At 29.5% G+C, this 17674-nt stretch overlaps 2 protein-coding genes across 2 annotated transcripts; one reads left to right on the top strand and one right to left on the bottom strand.

The window, feature by feature from the left end:
• Positions 1–574: 574 nt before the first annotated feature.
• LOC123272653 (popeye domain-containing protein 3-like) lies at positions 575–2894 on the bottom strand. Its single transcript, XM_044739591.1, has 7 exons — positions 2492–2894; positions 2206–2340; positions 1943–2124; positions 1622–1861; positions 1401–1553; positions 1160–1304; positions 575–976 (listed from the first exon to the last, which is right to left on the bottom strand). The coding sequence occupies exons 1-7, from the start codon at positions 2544–2546 to the stop codon at positions 801–803; spliced, it is 1086 nt and encodes a 361-aa protein (XP_044595526.1). The 5' UTR covers positions 2547–2894; the 3' UTR covers positions 575–800.
• Positions 2895–5015: 2121 nt separating this feature from the next.
• LOC123272652 (juvenile hormone esterase-like) lies at positions 5016–8505 on the top strand. The gene is made up of 7 exons (XM_044739590.1): positions 5016–5259; positions 5332–5476; positions 6260–6599; positions 6665–7024; positions 7253–7416; positions 7486–7799; positions 7880–8505. The coding sequence occupies exons 1-7, from the start codon at positions 5054–5056 to the stop codon at positions 8052–8054; spliced, it is 1704 nt and encodes a 567-aa protein (XP_044595525.1). The 5' UTR covers positions 5016–5053; the 3' UTR covers positions 8055–8505.
• Positions 8506–17674: the final 9169 nt, after the last annotated feature.

Genomic DNA, 17674 nt, shown 5'->3' with positions numbered 1-17674 from the left:
TATTCAAACAGAATCTATTATGTCAATAATCCACGTCATCTTTTAAGCCACTGTGTAATATTAATTAACTACATAATTTATTTATCATTAATAAATAAATAAATATATAAATTTTTTTGTCTTTTAAAAATATAATCAATAAAATTACTGTCAAGGGTTATGTACATCTAATAATAATCACAACAATAATCAGAAGGTTTAGTTTTATTTAACATAATCAGACACGCGATCTTAATAATAATTAATTTAATAATGATATCTTGAAATTATAAATCCCCCCTCCCCCAGTTGTCAGAGTCAGAGTGACCTATTTTAGGTCAAATAAACCGCTATTAATTATTTATTATCTTTTTGTAAGTGACTGAGGAATAGAAAAATAAATATAAAGCGGTAAACAATAAAATTTCATATGAATATTTAATCACTATTTTATATTTTACAACAATTTAATAAACTTTATATATATATATATATATTTATATATATATGTATATTTATATATATATATATATTTTTTTTTACAAATAGTTATATTATATTTAAAATAATATATTACAAATTTATACAATAGAAAAAATGATTGATAATTGATAATAATAAATAAAGATTAATAAACTAAAGTATAAAAAGTTAAAAAAGTAAATGATCGAGACCGTTAATAGTGGTGATCACTCTTTAAATACTTTCTGGATGAATGATGTCTCGGAATAAATGAGTGAATAAATAAATAATAAAATAATTGAACGATTATGTTAAACGATATACATATAATTAACAACAATAATTATAATTATAAGAAGCTACTCTTCATCGACAATCTCGCAGCTGTGATACTTGCTGGAGGATTCGAGCCAGCTCTCAACCCCGCTGGAAGCTAAATCATCACAAGACGGCATCTCTGGTAGCGGTTCCATGTTAGGCGCGCCAAGTTTCGTCAGGTTATTAGCCGGCCTTTCCTTTGGCTTAGCACCACCCACTGTGAATAAAATAATTAATTACCTTAAAAAATAAAAACCGTTCGATATTCGATTAACATGCATTTCCTTTTATCCTTTTTAATTATATTTCAACTATATGTTTCGCTAATTTTAAACACAGTCCATTTTTTATCTTATTCTGTTTGGTGTTTTTTTTTTTTTTTTTTTTTTTTTTAAATTACCATTATTGGCAGTCGCTTTGCCTTCCTTACGACGTATAAGAGCTTGCCGAGATGCACGTGGACTCCGGTATTCTCCTGATATATTTAACCCGGCACTTATCGTCGGCAGTCTTATATCTAAATGGGAGCCTTTATCTGTAACTATCTACCATATTATTAAATAAACACACAAGTTTTTACTTTAATTTTTATTTTAATCGTTAATTTTAATGATTTAATATCCACTAATAATATATTATACCTTATTATTCATAGCGTAGAGCTTGGTAGCAATATCCCTCGCTACCAAGGTAGTTAAAACGGTCGCTAAATATGCTTCTTTTACTAATAAATATTCTAAAGCTGATCTTTGCCAGTACAAATATCTGCACGAGCTCGCAGCAACAATAGAAACCTGTTTCAAGATAAAATCACCATTTATTTATAACTAAACATAATTATTTATTTTATTTATCTTATTACCTTAAATTTATCGTCAACAGAGGCACGGGAGCTTTCAAACTCTGGTGAATCTAAAAATTCACACGGAAGAATCGGATGCAAGTAATTTGAGTCACTTAAGACATTAACTTTCCCACTCAACAACAGCGCTAGTCTGTCTGTTCTCGTTAAATTTTGCATTGCGTAAGCTTCACCTGCGTGAAGTGACATTATTGTTGCAAATTCTGGGGAAACTAGTCTTTTGAATTGCATTCGAGAGACCTGATAGAGATAAAAACATTTTTTTATAATAGTATTGTTAAATATGATAATGGAAAAAATATAATAGAGAAAAAGTTTAACCTTAAATGGATAAAAAAGCGTGTGATAAACTTCCTCGAGCTCTGGATCAAAGTGTACTGGTCTCATTTGATAAACAATGTAAACCAACTGTCCAATATTTAATACCAAAAAGGCGAAATTCCAGGAAAATATATCTGGCGCACAGATTACGTGCCATGCCCATCCAGATAACAGGATAAACCCTAATCATCATTATCATCATCATCATCATTATTTAAATAATAATAATAACAATATGTATTGTATTGTATTGTGATACTTACCAATAATAAGAACAGAATGCATAAAAAGTATTCCCTTTTTGGAGGACGGTGCCGAGTAGGATAACACAAAGCAAAAATTAGCCAATTGAAAGAGGATGTGTTGTGGTTGTTGCCAAAGACATAAAGGTGTATTACCTTGAATAACAATTTAACAACATATATATATATATATATATATATATATATATATATATATATATATATATGTACCGGTGCAATTTAAAGATTATCTGGCAAGAGTCGAATAATATATTTATTTTTGCAGGACATTTAAATGCTTACTCACCGAGAGCCGTTATATTGTAACTGGACAAAGGATCATGACCCAAACCAGGAGTCATCGTCGGATTATTTAACCTTATTAACTTATTATTATTACTATTATTTATATCTCTAAGTAAACTAATTATAACTTTGTTTAAAAAATAAAAAATGATATATATATTTATAATTAAAATTGTGTTACTACTGCATCTTTTACACGACTGGTTTGTTTTGATTGGAATACTTCCCTCTTGGGTATTAATTTTTCCAAGGACATAAATATATTGCGCATGCCTACTAATAGGGGATCAATGCCACCCCTTGTTGTTGATGGTTATACAGTTATAACACCGGATAAAAAGGGGTCTTTATCCTTTGAGGAAGATACTGTAGAATTTTAGGTGAATTTCAGCACATACCCAGAGCTACTTCTTACTACGTACCGTTACACGATAATTCAACTCAGTTTTATTTTTTTATTATATATATATATTTAAATACCTTGAGCGAATTTTCGATTATTGTCTAACGGTAAAATTTAATTCGATTTATTTCGAATTAAAATTTAAAATACCGATATATATCTGTCTTTTAAAAGTATTTCTCGGTAATTTATGTTATGCTTATTTAATCTTATTTTTATACTTAATTTACGATTAAATTAACGTCATCGATAGATATCGTAAATCAATAAATGTAATTCAGCTTTTCAGTATAAAAGACACCAGACTAGTGACTTATACGCATGTATAATCAACTGATATATGCTCTATTAATAAGTTTAACAGATAACTGCCTTCAATTATTGTTATTTTCTCTTTTTTATTCAATTTAACTATTAATCGTGATTATATTCTACTGTGTGTATTAATTATGAAATCGGTGAGTTATTTTTCATTATTTTTAATAGTAATTATGTAAAAATAATTATAATTATTAATCAATGAAAAATTAAAATTATTCAGATAATTATTTACATAATACTGGTAGTGGGTGTTGCGGTGATGGCTTTGCCAGTGAACCATAAAAATTATAAACAAAATAACAACGACCTATATAATTATTTCAAGTATGTATAATAATAAATAATAAATAATAAATAATAATGAATAATGGGGCTATTATTAATTGGATTATTATAATAATGTATTAAATTATCAAAAGTAATTATTAAATGCTAATTAATCATTCGACATTCTTCGTTGTTTATAAATTCATTTTGTTGAACCAAGTTTAAGTATTTCAGTGTGATGTGTAATTAATGATATGATAATATATTATTTTATATTTCTAGATACGAGCACAAACCAGGTTATAATGATGATAATTATATTGACACTGAAGAAAGTAAAATTGGCGGTGAAATGGTTATCACTTCAAACGGTACAATCATTTGTAGATATATTTAAAACTATAACAATAAATATTTTATCTTTAAAAATTATTAAATTTATATTTAAATGGTATCAAGTCATTTTTATTAATTAAATAAATTTCTTCTATTTTTTTTCTTAATGTGTAATTTGATATCTTTTTTTAACAATCCGTTCTACAAGATTTATTGTTTGAGTAGCTGTTATTTACCTCTTGAGTTTGCTCCATTTAATCGGTTAATCAATTAACAATAACTTAGTCGAATGTAATTCATTGGAAAAAAAAAAAAAAAATTAAATACATTAAATAAAAATAAAAAGAAAGGACAGTTCGTTAACAAGAGTGTAAAATATTGTTCTTGGAAGAGGAGGTGAGTATCAGCTGCATAATCTCGTTCGCGTCTCATCTTATTTCAAGGATCAAGGATCAGCCGTCGAAATAGAATAAAATTAAAAAAAGGAGATCAACCTGAAAGAGATAAGATAATAATAAAGTTTCAAAGTTTTAAAGCCACTGACATCGGGTTACTCTTTATTTCTCTCCTCTTTAGATCAAAATTTAAAAATCTTTTTTAATTTTTTTCATTTGCGTCGTAGAATAAAACTTTTCATATAAATAATAGAAATTAAATTTAGGATCTAGAGTAATGTTGTTATTTATTTTCAATAAGTAAAAAAATTTATTAAGTTCGACCTAGTTTATTGGTTGTCAGTAGCATTAGTCTTGGAAAGTTTACCCGGTTTTATTTCATTCCTGGAAGCCAAAAGAGAAACTAAAAACACGGGTTGTATGTCTATATGTACGCAGTAGAAGTGTACAAGTTAGAATCTAAAATTAATGGGACGAAAAAATCGTTAAAACGGGCACCCCTTTCACGGTGAGTAACAAACGTCGACTAAAGCTCAAATGTTTTGGTAATTTACAATCGATGGTACCCATTCAACAATGATAATTGTAATTGCTCAATCGTTTTACTTTTATTCTCTTTTTTCCCGACTCTCCAAATAAAAGGTAATATTTCGATAAAAATATATATTTTTATTTAACATTGGTAAAGAACTTTAAGTTTAAGTATAATAAATAAAAATAATCAGACAGTCATATCGTGAACAATTATCCGTGAACGCTATCGCGGGCAATTAGTTTTATGAGATATAACCTGACGTAAATAGGAAACAACAAAGAAATTAGTAATAAACAGGTAACGGTAATGGCGAAAGCTTGGATAAATTCTTCAATAATACTTATTTATTTAATTAATTGGTGTGATAATGGGAGTTTTGGTCTTCCGGCAAGTCCACAAGTCATAACACCGCTTGGAAAAATAACAGGAATGCAAATGGTCTCACGTCGCGGCAGGAATATCAATGCATTTTTGGGAATTCCATATGCTCAACCGCCCATCGGGCCTCTTCGGTATTTTATTTTATTTTATTTCATCTTAAAAAATTTAAATAATAAAACTGTTATTTTTTTACCATTAAACAGATTCAAAAATCCAGAACCAGTCAAGCCGTGGATTGGAAACTTAATGGCAATTAATGAAGCCCCGGTTTGTGGTCAACGGGATGAGTATACAAATTTCCTCATGGGTCAGGAGGACTGTCTATATTTAAATGTTTATTCACCAAATGTAATTATTATTAAGTTAAATATAGGAGCCCGAGTCGAAATTTAAATCGTAGATTCAACGTATTCAACGTTAAAATCGTCATTTGAACGTAAGAGACGTTAAAAACGTATGTTGAACGTATCCAATGTACTCTAAATGTGAAGAGAACCAATAATGGGTGAAAATAAGTAATATTAAAACTACTCAAATAACTACACATGTTTGAAACGTAAATAGACAAAAAAAATTTTTTTTCAGTTCTGTTAGAGAGATTTTACATTTCTTAGCTTAAATTTACCATTTTTTTTTTTTGACGGAAATGCTTTATCGAAATTTTTTACCCTCGGAATGGTTTCCAAATTTATGTAAAATTTTATGAAATATCATTCATACGATTTTATACCAAAAATGGCTTCATAAATCTGTATATAAAATGATAACTTTTTATACAATTTTATAAAATTTTGTACCACCGGATTTTTACAAAAAAAAAAAAATCAAAATTTTTAACTTCCCGCTAAGAAAATAAAAAATGTGTAGTTATTTGAGTAGTTTTAATATTACTATTTTCACCCATTATTGGTTCTCTTCACATTTATAATACGTTGGGTACGTACAACACACGTTTTTAACGTCCATTACGTTCAAATGACGATTTTAACGTTCAATACGTTGATCTTACGTTTTCAACGTCTAATACGCTCAACCTACGATTTAAACGTTCAATACGTTGAATCTACAATTTAAATTTCGACTCTGGAGGATATTTATAAGTATAAGTGATTATATTATTAAATAAATTAGATAGATCAGGAGGAAAATTTACTGCCAACGATGGTTTACATTCACGGGGGTGCTTTTCAAAGAGGAGACGCTAAGCTGGAATCCCTCGGGCCAAATTATTTACTGGATAAAGATATAGTATTAGTAACAGTTCAGTACCGACTGGGTATTACCGGATTTCTGAGTACGGGTGACGCAAGTGCACCAGGCAACTTTGGATTAAAGGATCAAGCTCTTGCATTAAAGTGGGTACAAAAAAATATTAAATATTTTGGCGGGAGCTCAGATAATGTAACACTATTTGGGCAGAGCGCAGGTAGTGTCAGTGTCAATTATCAAGTTCTTTCAAAAACTACTAAAGGTACATAGTTTTTTGTTTATTTACTATTTAAAAGTTTTTAAATTAACTTGAGTGTATCTTTCCAGGATTATTCCATCGATATATTACCCAAAGTGGTAGCTCACTTTGTCCATGGTCTTTCGCAAACTCAACTAGTTACAAGAGTTACGCTTACAAACTTGGAGCGATATTTGAGTGCCCAAATACAACTTCCCAAGAACTAATAGAATGTTTAAGGCAGGTTCCTTACTATAGTTTATTTACTGATGATATATTTGGAGGTATGCAACAACTTGCTTTAGTTACTTGGGTACCCACAGTTGAGCCAGACATCGAAGGTGCATTTATAACCGAACATCCTCTTCAAATAATTCTCAGTGACAAAATTCAAGACCTTCCCAATATCAGCGGGGCTGTTAAAAATGAAGGATTAGTTCTTACCACAGGTACTGCTTTGTCATTTATTATAATGTCTCCTCAGTAATAGATATTTATTAAGATGTTAATGGGCATACGTAGTATCACATCTACATGCATGTATAATATAATTTAATACACATACATCATTCTCGGTTAATGAGTTGTAATTATACAGTGCATGTTATCGTAAAAAGGGTCTTTAATTCATTTACTTTTTTGCTAGACACTTTTTGATAATATGATTATTATTTTAGTTTTATACGCTAATGAAACGTTGTACCATGAAAAAATTGGCGATGTAAACGAATTATTACACTTTGTGACTAGCTCTTACGTCACTGATGGCGATGCAGATAAACTAGCTAATAATTTGTTTAATTTTTATTTTGATGGTATTGATCTCGCTGATAAAAATCAGGTAATCATTATAATTTATTTATTATTTATAATTAAAGTCACCAGTGTGTAAAAATGAATTTATTTTCAGGTTATTCCAAAGCTGACAGATTTAATTGGTGATATTTCATTTCTGTTTCCGGAAATTCTGCAAATTCAACTGGTGAGCAAGAGAATGAAACAGCCCTCGTATTTTTACACCTTCGAGTATCGAGGAACTTTTAGTAAAACTTCACTGTTGTTGAAAAATAATGACAACATAGGGGTCATTCATGCTGATGAGCTTATTTATTTGTTCCCTTTCACTTCTGAGTATTTTGGGCTACCGGATCTTGAGATGAGTGAAGAGGACGAAAAAATGATTGACATTCTTGTCGATTTGTGGACAAACTTTGCAATTTATGGGTATATTATAATTATATATTGGATTTATAAATTTATAATTGAGTCATTTTAAGACTAAAATTTATTACATTTATTTTTAGAGAGCCAAGGACAAATTTTAATAGAGATAAAAGTATGTGGAAACCTTATTCAGATAATTTCTTCCACTTACAAATAGGCTCTGAAAACGAACCGGTTTTACTGAAGAATCATCATTTCTTGGATGATCGTATGCATTTCTGGGCGATGCAAATATTAAAAATTTTACTTTGGTGATCTGGTCATTTATCAAATATCAAATGTTATTAATTGTCCAGCGTTGATTTGTTAGAAATTTTCACTGATTCATCAATTTTTCATTAAAACTACGCAAAAAAAGCTTTTTTTTTCATCAATTATTCATTTAATTAAGTGATTAAACGGAGCACTCCATTCGATTTAAATAATGTATCAAATGGATTGTTCTTCAAAATATTCAAGAAATAAAGTTTAGTTCCTGAAACAATAAATTAAAATGAGTTTGCAGAGCTGAAAGTGGCCATAAAAGTTTTAATTTTATAAATTCAAACTTTTGACGGTCGACAATGATTTAAATATTTATTTATTTATTTATTTATAAGTTAATAAAGACGAAAAGAAAAACTATTGTGAATTAAGATTTAAGAACGGTGAATTTGTGTTACTTCAGCTTGGATTGAAATATTTAATAAATTTAATGTCCTTGGAAGACTTTGAAAATCTGTTAAGACTTTGTGAGAATTTTCAGAAGTTTATTCTCATAAACAAGCATTCGACTTATCCAAAGTTCGGTTGATTCAATCGATAAGCATTTAATTGTCAAATGTTTAAAAGTTTATTCGGTGGTTTTGTTCGATGAATTATTTCTCGTCTCGAAACTTTAATTCAAGTATTATCGATAGTACAGTTTGAGTTGAGATTATGCTTTTGACGTAATAGTTAATTAATTTAATGGTTAAAAAACATACATATATATATATATATATATATATATATATATATATATATATGCTATATATATATATATATATATATATATATATATATATATACGGTTGGAGTGAATTAAAAATCTTCTCATAAATAAAATTCCGTAACTTTATTTTTTATTTATGAAATGAAATGAATTGGTAATATGATATTAGATCGAGTTGAAGATATTATTTAAGAAAATAACAACAATTCCACGAAGTATAAAGGTGAATAATTATGCTACCGATCCTCAAATAAATATCTCAAAAACACCCACGCAAGTACGGCATTGAATAAAATTTGCCGGTGATTTCATTTATTATACGATTACGTTATAAATGATCCATAAATTAATACTTAAAATCTCGGTAATATTTTATCTCGAGGAAAAAAAATAAAAAGTTGGACGTAAAACCAAATTAAAAAATATATACTTGGTTATTCTTCCCGAGTAAAAGTACCGATGGACATACATGAATTCCGTCGAGCGTCGAGTGTTGATATCGATTTGATTCAAATGAAAAAAGTGTAATCCAAATCCAATTTTTCTTTTTGACGGGTACTATATAACATTTAGAATGAATTCTTGGTTTTATACAGGCTCCACCGAGATAACAGGAATAACACTGCAAGGTGAATGAGAAATTATTACAAGACTTGGTGAGTTATTTACTGGGATAAATTTTCTTGTTTTAACCGCGGTAACGATATTTTCTACTGTTTTTTCTTACCCCCGAAAAAATTCATTTACATCGAAGGAATGTACGTACTCAAGAACTCAGCAACAGTAACAAGCTAAACTTATACTTTAAAAAGATATAAAAACATTATTGAGTATTCAAAAAAAGTTATAAAATTTTTTAATTTTTAATAATAAACATAAACTATTCGGGTTATATGTCACAACATATAACATCACCCACGTTCTAACATTTACACCACTTTTGTTGAAAGTTCCGATCTTGAAATATCTTTTTTACATTGAATTTTATTATAAATTTTCTCCAATGTAAATTTGAAGCTGGGTATTGTGAATGATAAGAAATGAATGCAGTGATGCCGGATGGAAAATCGAGGCGAGACGCATGCCAAATGCTTGCTTACATACATTCATATATATTGCATATCTCAGTACTGGCACGTTCGTGATTCACAATTCGCGGTTTGTGCTCACGTTGGTTCATTAAATTTTTCCTCTTCTCGTAGAAGGACATCCCATGATAAATTTGAAATGACTTACAAGACTCTTGGAAACTAACAAGGAGAAGAAAGAGTTGAGCTGAAATGTCGGTGCGCATGAGAGTTTAATCACGAGGGTGCTGAGGGCTAATTTTTTTTTTTTTTTTTTTTGTTTAAAGTTACTTTTATAGTGAGGGCGTATGTATACTCGTACGTCAAGGCTTATTTATTGCCCAACATGACATGAGAATACCCGAGAGAAGATTAAGAAAAAGAGTTTTGTTAACTCGGGGCTCCTGGAACAGTTCACTTATATTCAGTTGTCTTTGTCTGTCGTTTTATTCCTTGGAAACTACTTTGTTAGTGTACTGGATGCAGTCTAAGCGTTTTCCTCCTCGAGTTTAATTCTCTGTTCGCTTATTCAGTACGCGGCGGGCACACCATGACTTACGAGCTCAACAACTTGATAAACGCATACTAAATTGTCCCATGCTCACCGAGTATAGAGATGAATTTTTATTTATTTTCTTTGTCGTCGCGATAAACATATGTGAGACGAGATATTGTACTTTTTCGTTTTTTAATTTCCCGCTAAGAAAATCGAAGATTTTCAAAAATCGGGAAGTTATTGTTTTCACCCCGTTTTGCAAAAATCGAGTTTTCATCAGATCTCGACGTTTGAAGGTTACAGGAAGCTTCCCTGACTATCCCCGCGAGGTTGTCACGGTGTCTGTATGCGCGCGCGCGTGTGTGTGTGTGTGTGTGTGTGTGTGTGTGTGAAAGTATGTAAACCGCTTATAACTTTTGAACGGCTTGACCGATTTCATCGCGGTTGGTGCCATTCGAAAGGGCTTGATCAAACTTAGATTTTGAAAACTATTTGGACCGAGTCAGATCAATAGATTTTGAGAAATCTTCAAAAAACTGAAAAAAAAATTTTTTTCAAATGTGGTTTTTTTGGAATTACTTTTAAACGGCTCAATGGTTCAATTCCAAAAATTAATCAGCTCTTAACCTCAAAAAACCACGTCGATCGCCACCAGTCCGGTTAAAATCGGTTGATTCGTTCGAGAGATATCGTGAACGAAAGAAAACCGAAAAAAGTGTTTTTTCGGAATAACTCCGAAATTCCGAGCGCGATAAATTCAAAATTGAGATTCTTTGTGAGGCTTGAAAAACTGCGTCGAATGCTGCCAACCGAGTGAAAATCGGTCTATTAATTCAAAAGTTATTGCGGTTTAAAAATTCAAAAAATAATGTCTTATCAAATCTCTATCAGACTTTTGAGCTCGAAGAGCTCAAAAGCAGAGGAAAGCAATCTCTTTGAGTTCGGAGAGCTCAAAATAACCCACTAATCGTATTTTTGAGCTCGAAGAGCTCAAAAACGTCATTGGTGCAATTCTAAGCGTCTAAGTATGGAATTAGCGGGAAGTTGCAGGGATGTCCTTCAGGATCAACCGTTTTCCTAATTTTTTTTTTTTAAATCTTCAGTAACATTAGATAAAAAATAAAAACTTTAAATTCTATTTTTGTTATTTATTAAATGAAAAATTCATGTTTAAAAATTAATTCAATAAAAAAAAATGATAGTAGAAGTGATAAATCAGTAGGACATTATTGATATCGACGCAACATTTTTTGTGGTAAAATTTAAAAACCCAAAAAGATGGATTGAATTTAGTGAACCGAGAAATATTGTATATCCGGGTAGAGTCGGGTATATTTTAGAGAATTCGAGGATTTGCATGTTTATCGCGTTGTGGATTCAAATAATTTGGTCTTGCTGTTCGCGCTCGTGCTCGTGGGTAGTTTCAGTTTCCAGTTACAACCTAACGATTTTATCTTAGCTAGTTTGGAGCGATTGTCCGTTGTATTTTATCATACAATATACCTCCCTCGTTGAATTATTATCATCACCTTGCTAATAGTATTAATTAATATTTTGTATAACGTATAATGTATACACAACCGCTAACTAATTTTCGTTATTACTTTTTTAGCAGTTTTATTATAATTATACTTCATGGAGAAAAAAATTTTGCTATAAGAACTCTATAGTAGTTAGTTAGTTGTAAAAAGTTCGAGTAGGTTAACGTTTTCTTATGGTAACAATACCGTTTGGCTCCTGTAACTCTACATCGTTGAGCTCTGAGTTTGGCTCTGAGAATAATCCTGTAGAGCTCTGAGCTCAACAACATTGAGTTATCAGAACTAAATAACATTATGTTACTGTAACTCTACAACGAATAGTAAACTGTGTATAGTTGTGGTAACTCTACAGTTAGGTTACCAGAACGAAATTTTTTTTTCCATGAAACTGCTTTAATAACACTTAATGCTTGTTAATTCCAGTAAGCGCCCGGAGTTGTATAAAATTATTTGTCAACAGTAGAATTAAAAAAAACAATTTACATTATTCTTTATGTTTAAATTTAACTCGATTATGATATTATCATTAATCTATTGAGTTTCTCTTAATTAACATGATAGTTTAAGTGTAATTTGTGTTTTAATTATCTGCGTAAAAAATTTTACAAATAAATTAGTCAAATCTGATATTTTATGTAATAATATGCAAATGAATAATATTATTTTTATTTAGCTAGAATTTAAGTACATAATCGCCAGCAAATTTGAATATATTTCTTAATAAGGTCAACGGCGCCTCTACTCGTAAAAATTAACAGTCAAGTGTTATAAACGAACGGGATGTTGAATATTTTGTTGGTATAGGGTTCAAGGTTTGCCGAGTAGCCGAGTAGCGAACAGTATCTAAATAGTCGAGCTATTTATTGTTCTGCAATTGAAAAATATTATTGTAATGTCCAAACGAAGGTTAAAGGATCGAGTAAGGAAGGAAATAAAGAAAGAAAGGGATTAAGAAGACACGATACGTGTGGTGGATGCTGGGAAAATAACGAGAGTAAAAAAATAAAATAAATGCTGGTGGGACGATATCGGAATCTAGAGAAGAGACTTCCTGAAACGAAACTGGTTTTATCGCGTTTGGCTGCTATACAATAGTCGATTCTATTTTATTTTTAACCTTTCTTCTCTTTTCCTTTTCTCAGCTCTCGACATCACGCGTCGCTGTAAGCAATCACGCGCGCGTACCATTCCTCTTATTCTTATATTTTCTCATATAATAATAAAAATAATAACAATAATAGTGGTGAAACGTTACAGTAACGATTGACATGGACGAAAATAATAAAAAAAAACTAAATTATTACGATTCAAACGGAGAAAGCATATCTTTAACTTACTACCCAATATATTTTACGTATTTTAGCTTCAAGGGTAGAAAGAAGAGCCGAGTACTCGTTGCAGACGATTCATCATGAACCTGCTGGGTACTAAATATTTCTCAGCTCCAATATTAACATTTAAATAGGGCATTAATTGTAGCTTTATGATAACATTCAGAGCAATACACCCCGGAGATTTTAATCTCATTTTCCTTAAAGATAATATCAAAGCTCAACTTTGTTTATAGTACTCTAAAAAGGTTACTTATTTAATGAATATTATGAAAGCGGCAGCAACAGAAGCAACCGTTGATATTCTAGTGCTCACTGCAAAACTCTTCGATAAAATTTTAATTAATAATATAAATGTAGTTTTAAACAAATTTCAGTTAATTTTTTTTTCAATCTATCATATAACAAAGAGTGAAAAATATATTACTATATTGCATTGGTTGTTGGTAATCAATGGGAGCCTTATCAGATATTACCTTACATTAGTATAATATGTAGTAGAGTATATCAATGTCAAGGGTGTATTATGCTCTTGATCTTTGGATAAGCAATGATGCAAGAGTTACAACCGATTTCCATTTTATTTTTATCTTTTATTCAGCTTACCATGTTACAGTAGTAAAAGTATATATTATTATTTGTTTTTTACAAGAATAATAAATTAAGGACTATAAATAATGTCGACTGTAGTATTAGTCACTATAGTTACTATAGTCACAAAGTAAACCTAGTGCGTTTTGTTACACCGGTAAAAGGATACTATGTAATAATGGTGATAATTAAGACAACCTAAATCCATAATATATTCAAGCTCGTAGCACAATAGCGAACGCGAAAGATGCATCAGCGGACGATTGTGTATATGTGTTATATATGTAATATGTACAGTAAAAGTCCGATCAGTGAAATATTCTCGGCACGCGAAGAGATGCAACTTTTAACCGGTTTTTATTGTGCAATCGTCGGTGTACCCCAAGTGTTATCGTAACAATCGACCTGCTGCTGTTTCTCATCAGCTCTCAGTATGGTGTACCTCCTCAATGTTTATAAAAATAATAAAAAAACCTCCATAAGGGGTAATGAACAAAACCGACATGGCTCGAGTTTTATTTATACACGGAAGTTCATTTACCATCTCTTAAATAAAAACAATTCACGGAAACTAAGCTTTTAAATTATTTTGACATTATTATTATCATTATTATACAACAGTCTATTAATATATATTATTGCATGAAAATAAAAATATACTTATGTATTCTCATGCTTGATAATTAAAGACCATTGTATTTTAATGAATATATTATTATGTATGCCCGAGTCAGAATAATGAACCTACATAAGCCTACATGAACCTACATGAGCCTACAGGACAATTTTTAATTGTTGTGATCGATATTTTTATCTTTAATTGTTTTGATTGATCAATATAACCTCGCAAAATATACTTATAGCAATATTAAATAGTACAATACAAATAAATTTAAATAGTAACTAAAAATTTATTGATAAAAAAACTTAAAAATTCAATTTATAAATTGAATAATATCGATCAAAACAATTGAAAATTATTCTGTAGGCTCATGTAGGTTCATGTAGGCTCATATAAGTTCATTATTCTGACTCGGGTGATTTGAAAAAATTTTATTGAATTATTGACTGAAAAAATATCTCTTATATAATTTATATAATATGATAAGAACTGTTAAAAAATTATCATGCTTGTGTATATTTTGATGTTTATAGTCAAGCTGAAAAGAAAATAAAATTTAAAATGTTAATGACATACTGTACGGCTCTTAACTTTCTCATAATCTTCTCGACATAATAATGATCAATTAAAAATATAACAGTATTACTTTTGTCTTGTGTCGGATATTGCGATTTTAAAAGAACAAAAAATGCAAATGTCACTAATAACCGGGAGTACCTGTGTTACATTAATTTATTTTTATGGTTACTGAATTTTTAATATCCAGATCGCGAGCAACTTCCGTTTTAAATTACACACGGAGAAAAAAATATCGTTAGAATAAGGATACGTATCGTTATTCTGACTATACGCCGTATAGTCATTTTTTTAGAGATATACGCTGTATAGCTAATTCAGCTATACAGAGGATCATCGAAATGACAATCCATATCATTATTTTAACGTTACATTTAGTTAATTCAACTATACAGATCCTTACGTTAACGAAACAGTTGCCTGTTTTGACGAAATTACATATATTTACAAGAGCTATTCTCTGTATGCTTTTAAGTCAAACAAATGAATCCTTAAATCAGAAATCCGGATCGTTATTTTAAGGAAACGTCATTTGAGGATACGTTGAATAGTCATTTTAACAATATTTTTTTTTCCGTGCAATAATTATTTAATCGAGTTGAAAAATTATTTTGATGTAATACTTGAAATTATTCAAGAAATTTTGTTCTATAATTAATAATCGCAAAATTATTATTTACATAAATCATGTAATAAAGTTATAATCACTCGAATTTATGAGATATTTAATTATTTATTTGGTGAGTTTTTATTACGGTGGAATTCGAAATATGCGTGTATAATAAAAAAGTAATTAACTTTATTAACACTCAATACATCAACTTTTTAAAAGTTTTAAAACTTTTTAACTTTTTTATTACAAAAATAACTGAACGGGTTAAACTAAACCGTAGTAAATGTTGGCTTTTTATGGCTATTCTATTCAAACTAAAAATAACTCGTACTATTTGCAATTTTTATTTAAACGTTTAACTATTTTATTTTTTATTTTAGATTTAAAAATTCGACAAAGTTCAGGTAACGGTTACACCATAAATTCACAAAACACGTCAATAAAAAAATTTATTACCCAAAATCAAATTCTCGACGTTGTATTTATTTTGGCGAAAAAAAAAATGAGAAAAAGAAAAAATAAAGGACTCATAGACGAGCGCGAAAACGGTGATGGATGCGTGCAAAAATCAAAATAATTGACCAAATAAAAGAATAAATGTCGAAAAATAATGAGTGTGAATGGCAAGTTAGTTGAAAAAGAGAAGAAAAAATGAAAAAAGATATAATAAAATGTTAAGGCAGTAGATATATATACGACAGCAGGTCAGTGTCCTTATTTGTGCTCCTCTTCGAGAATTCCCCTACCTTGCCCTCTCTTACTCTCAGTCAGTTGTACTGGTTGAAATTTTTTAAAGATTCGCGAATAGGCATCGAGGGTCAAACGTGTCACGCATCCTAAGTTACACACCGCGACAATCGTTATCTTACAAATCTTACAAATTTTTTTTCTCTGAATAATTGAAAAATTCATATTACATATTATTATTATTATTACATTTAAATGTGTCAGTGATAATTATAAAAATAATCACGACCTTGATGTAATAAAAATTAGACAAAAAATAAAAAAAAATTCAAAGAGTTTAATAGTATTTTTATTAGAGATGGATGTAATTCGTTAGAGTTGAATGGTTATCCTTCAAAGGTCACATCCCTATACACTACACACGCTTCTAACGGTGAAAGTATTTTTTTGTACGTTACTCACGGATATTCGTAGCACAATGTTTTCTGGCACCTCCGACGACACTAATCGATCGTACGTGAAAACGATCATGACCACCCACATTTCGTGTTATTTTTTTAACAAAAATAGAAATAAAAAATAAATAAAAAGTCAAAAAAAATTACCCCTCAAATGTATATGATGTTATAATGTTGTCTGGATAGCGTTGGAATTTTAACGTTTTAATATTATCTTACATCTTTCCGAATTATATGGATAAAATTTATATTTCTACTTTGTCTCTTTTTTTATCCTTTATAAAGTTGTCTTTTTCAGAATCTAAGTATTTTATTTGTTTAACGTCCCAGAAAACAACTAAAAAAATACAAATATAAATAATTTAAGCTTATTTTTACATATTTTCAAAAGTACTTTGTCAAATAAAAATATCGAAGAAAATGAAATACTATACTTGTTATATTTATAAAATGCAAATTTTTATTCAAACACAAAACTATTTATAATTTATTAATTTTAATTATTCTTTTTCATCGACAGTACAAAAATCACTGGTTTTGTTTTTTTTTTTTTATTAAGAGCAAAAAAAATTAGTTACAAGCTAAATAAAAATTTCCACCATTAATGGTTGGAAATAAAAATACAAAAATGGTCTCTGAAATAAACCGGCAACAAAAACTTGGCCACGCAAAAATAACTTCAATCAAACGGACCTTTACCATTGTGTATTTTAAAAATAATTTTATTTCAATGCAACAGATAATTTGGGATTCCTTTTAAGATGTCAGAACGATATCTCAATATAATCAAATGTTTTTTCTATTCTCATAATAAAATATAAAATAATATTGTTGTTGAAAAAAAAAATTCAGATCAGCATCGAGGGTTCAGAATCTCGGGTAAAAAATTTTAAAAGGATTTAAAATTGAAAAAAAAAAAG

This window comes from Cotesia glomerata, linkage group LG10 (genome assembly GCF_020080835.1).
Source record: "Cotesia glomerata isolate CgM1 linkage group LG10, MPM_Cglom_v2.3, whole genome shotgun sequence".
NCBI lineage: Eukaryota > Metazoa > Arthropoda > Insecta > Hymenoptera > Braconidae > Cotesia > Cotesia glomerata.
This window is presented reverse-complemented; position numbering and strand designations above follow the sequence as displayed.

Coding starts and splice junctions, on each gene's coding strand:
- LOC123272653 (XM_044739591.1), bottom strand. CDS start 2,546: ATGACTCCTGGTTTGGGTCATGATCCTTTGTCCAGTTACAATATAACG. Junction 2,341..2,491: donor TTACAATATAACGGCTCTCG/GTGAGTAAGCAT, acceptor TTGTTATTCAAG/GTAATACACCTTTATGTCTT. Junction 977..1,159: donor CAAAGCGACTGCCAATAATG/GTAATTTAAAAA, acceptor TTTTATTCACAG/TGGGTGGTGCTAAGCCAAAG.
- LOC123272652 (XM_044739590.1), top strand. CDS start 5,054: ATGGCGAAAGCTTGGATAAATTCTTCAATAATACTTATTTATTTAATT. Junction 6,600..6,664: donor TCTTTCAAAAACTACTAAAG/GTACATAGTTTT, acceptor GTATCTTTCCAG/GATTATTCCATCGATATATT. Junction 7,025..7,252: donor AGGATTAGTTCTTACCACAG/GTACTGCTTTGT, acceptor TTATTATTTTAG/TTTTATACGCTAATGAAACG.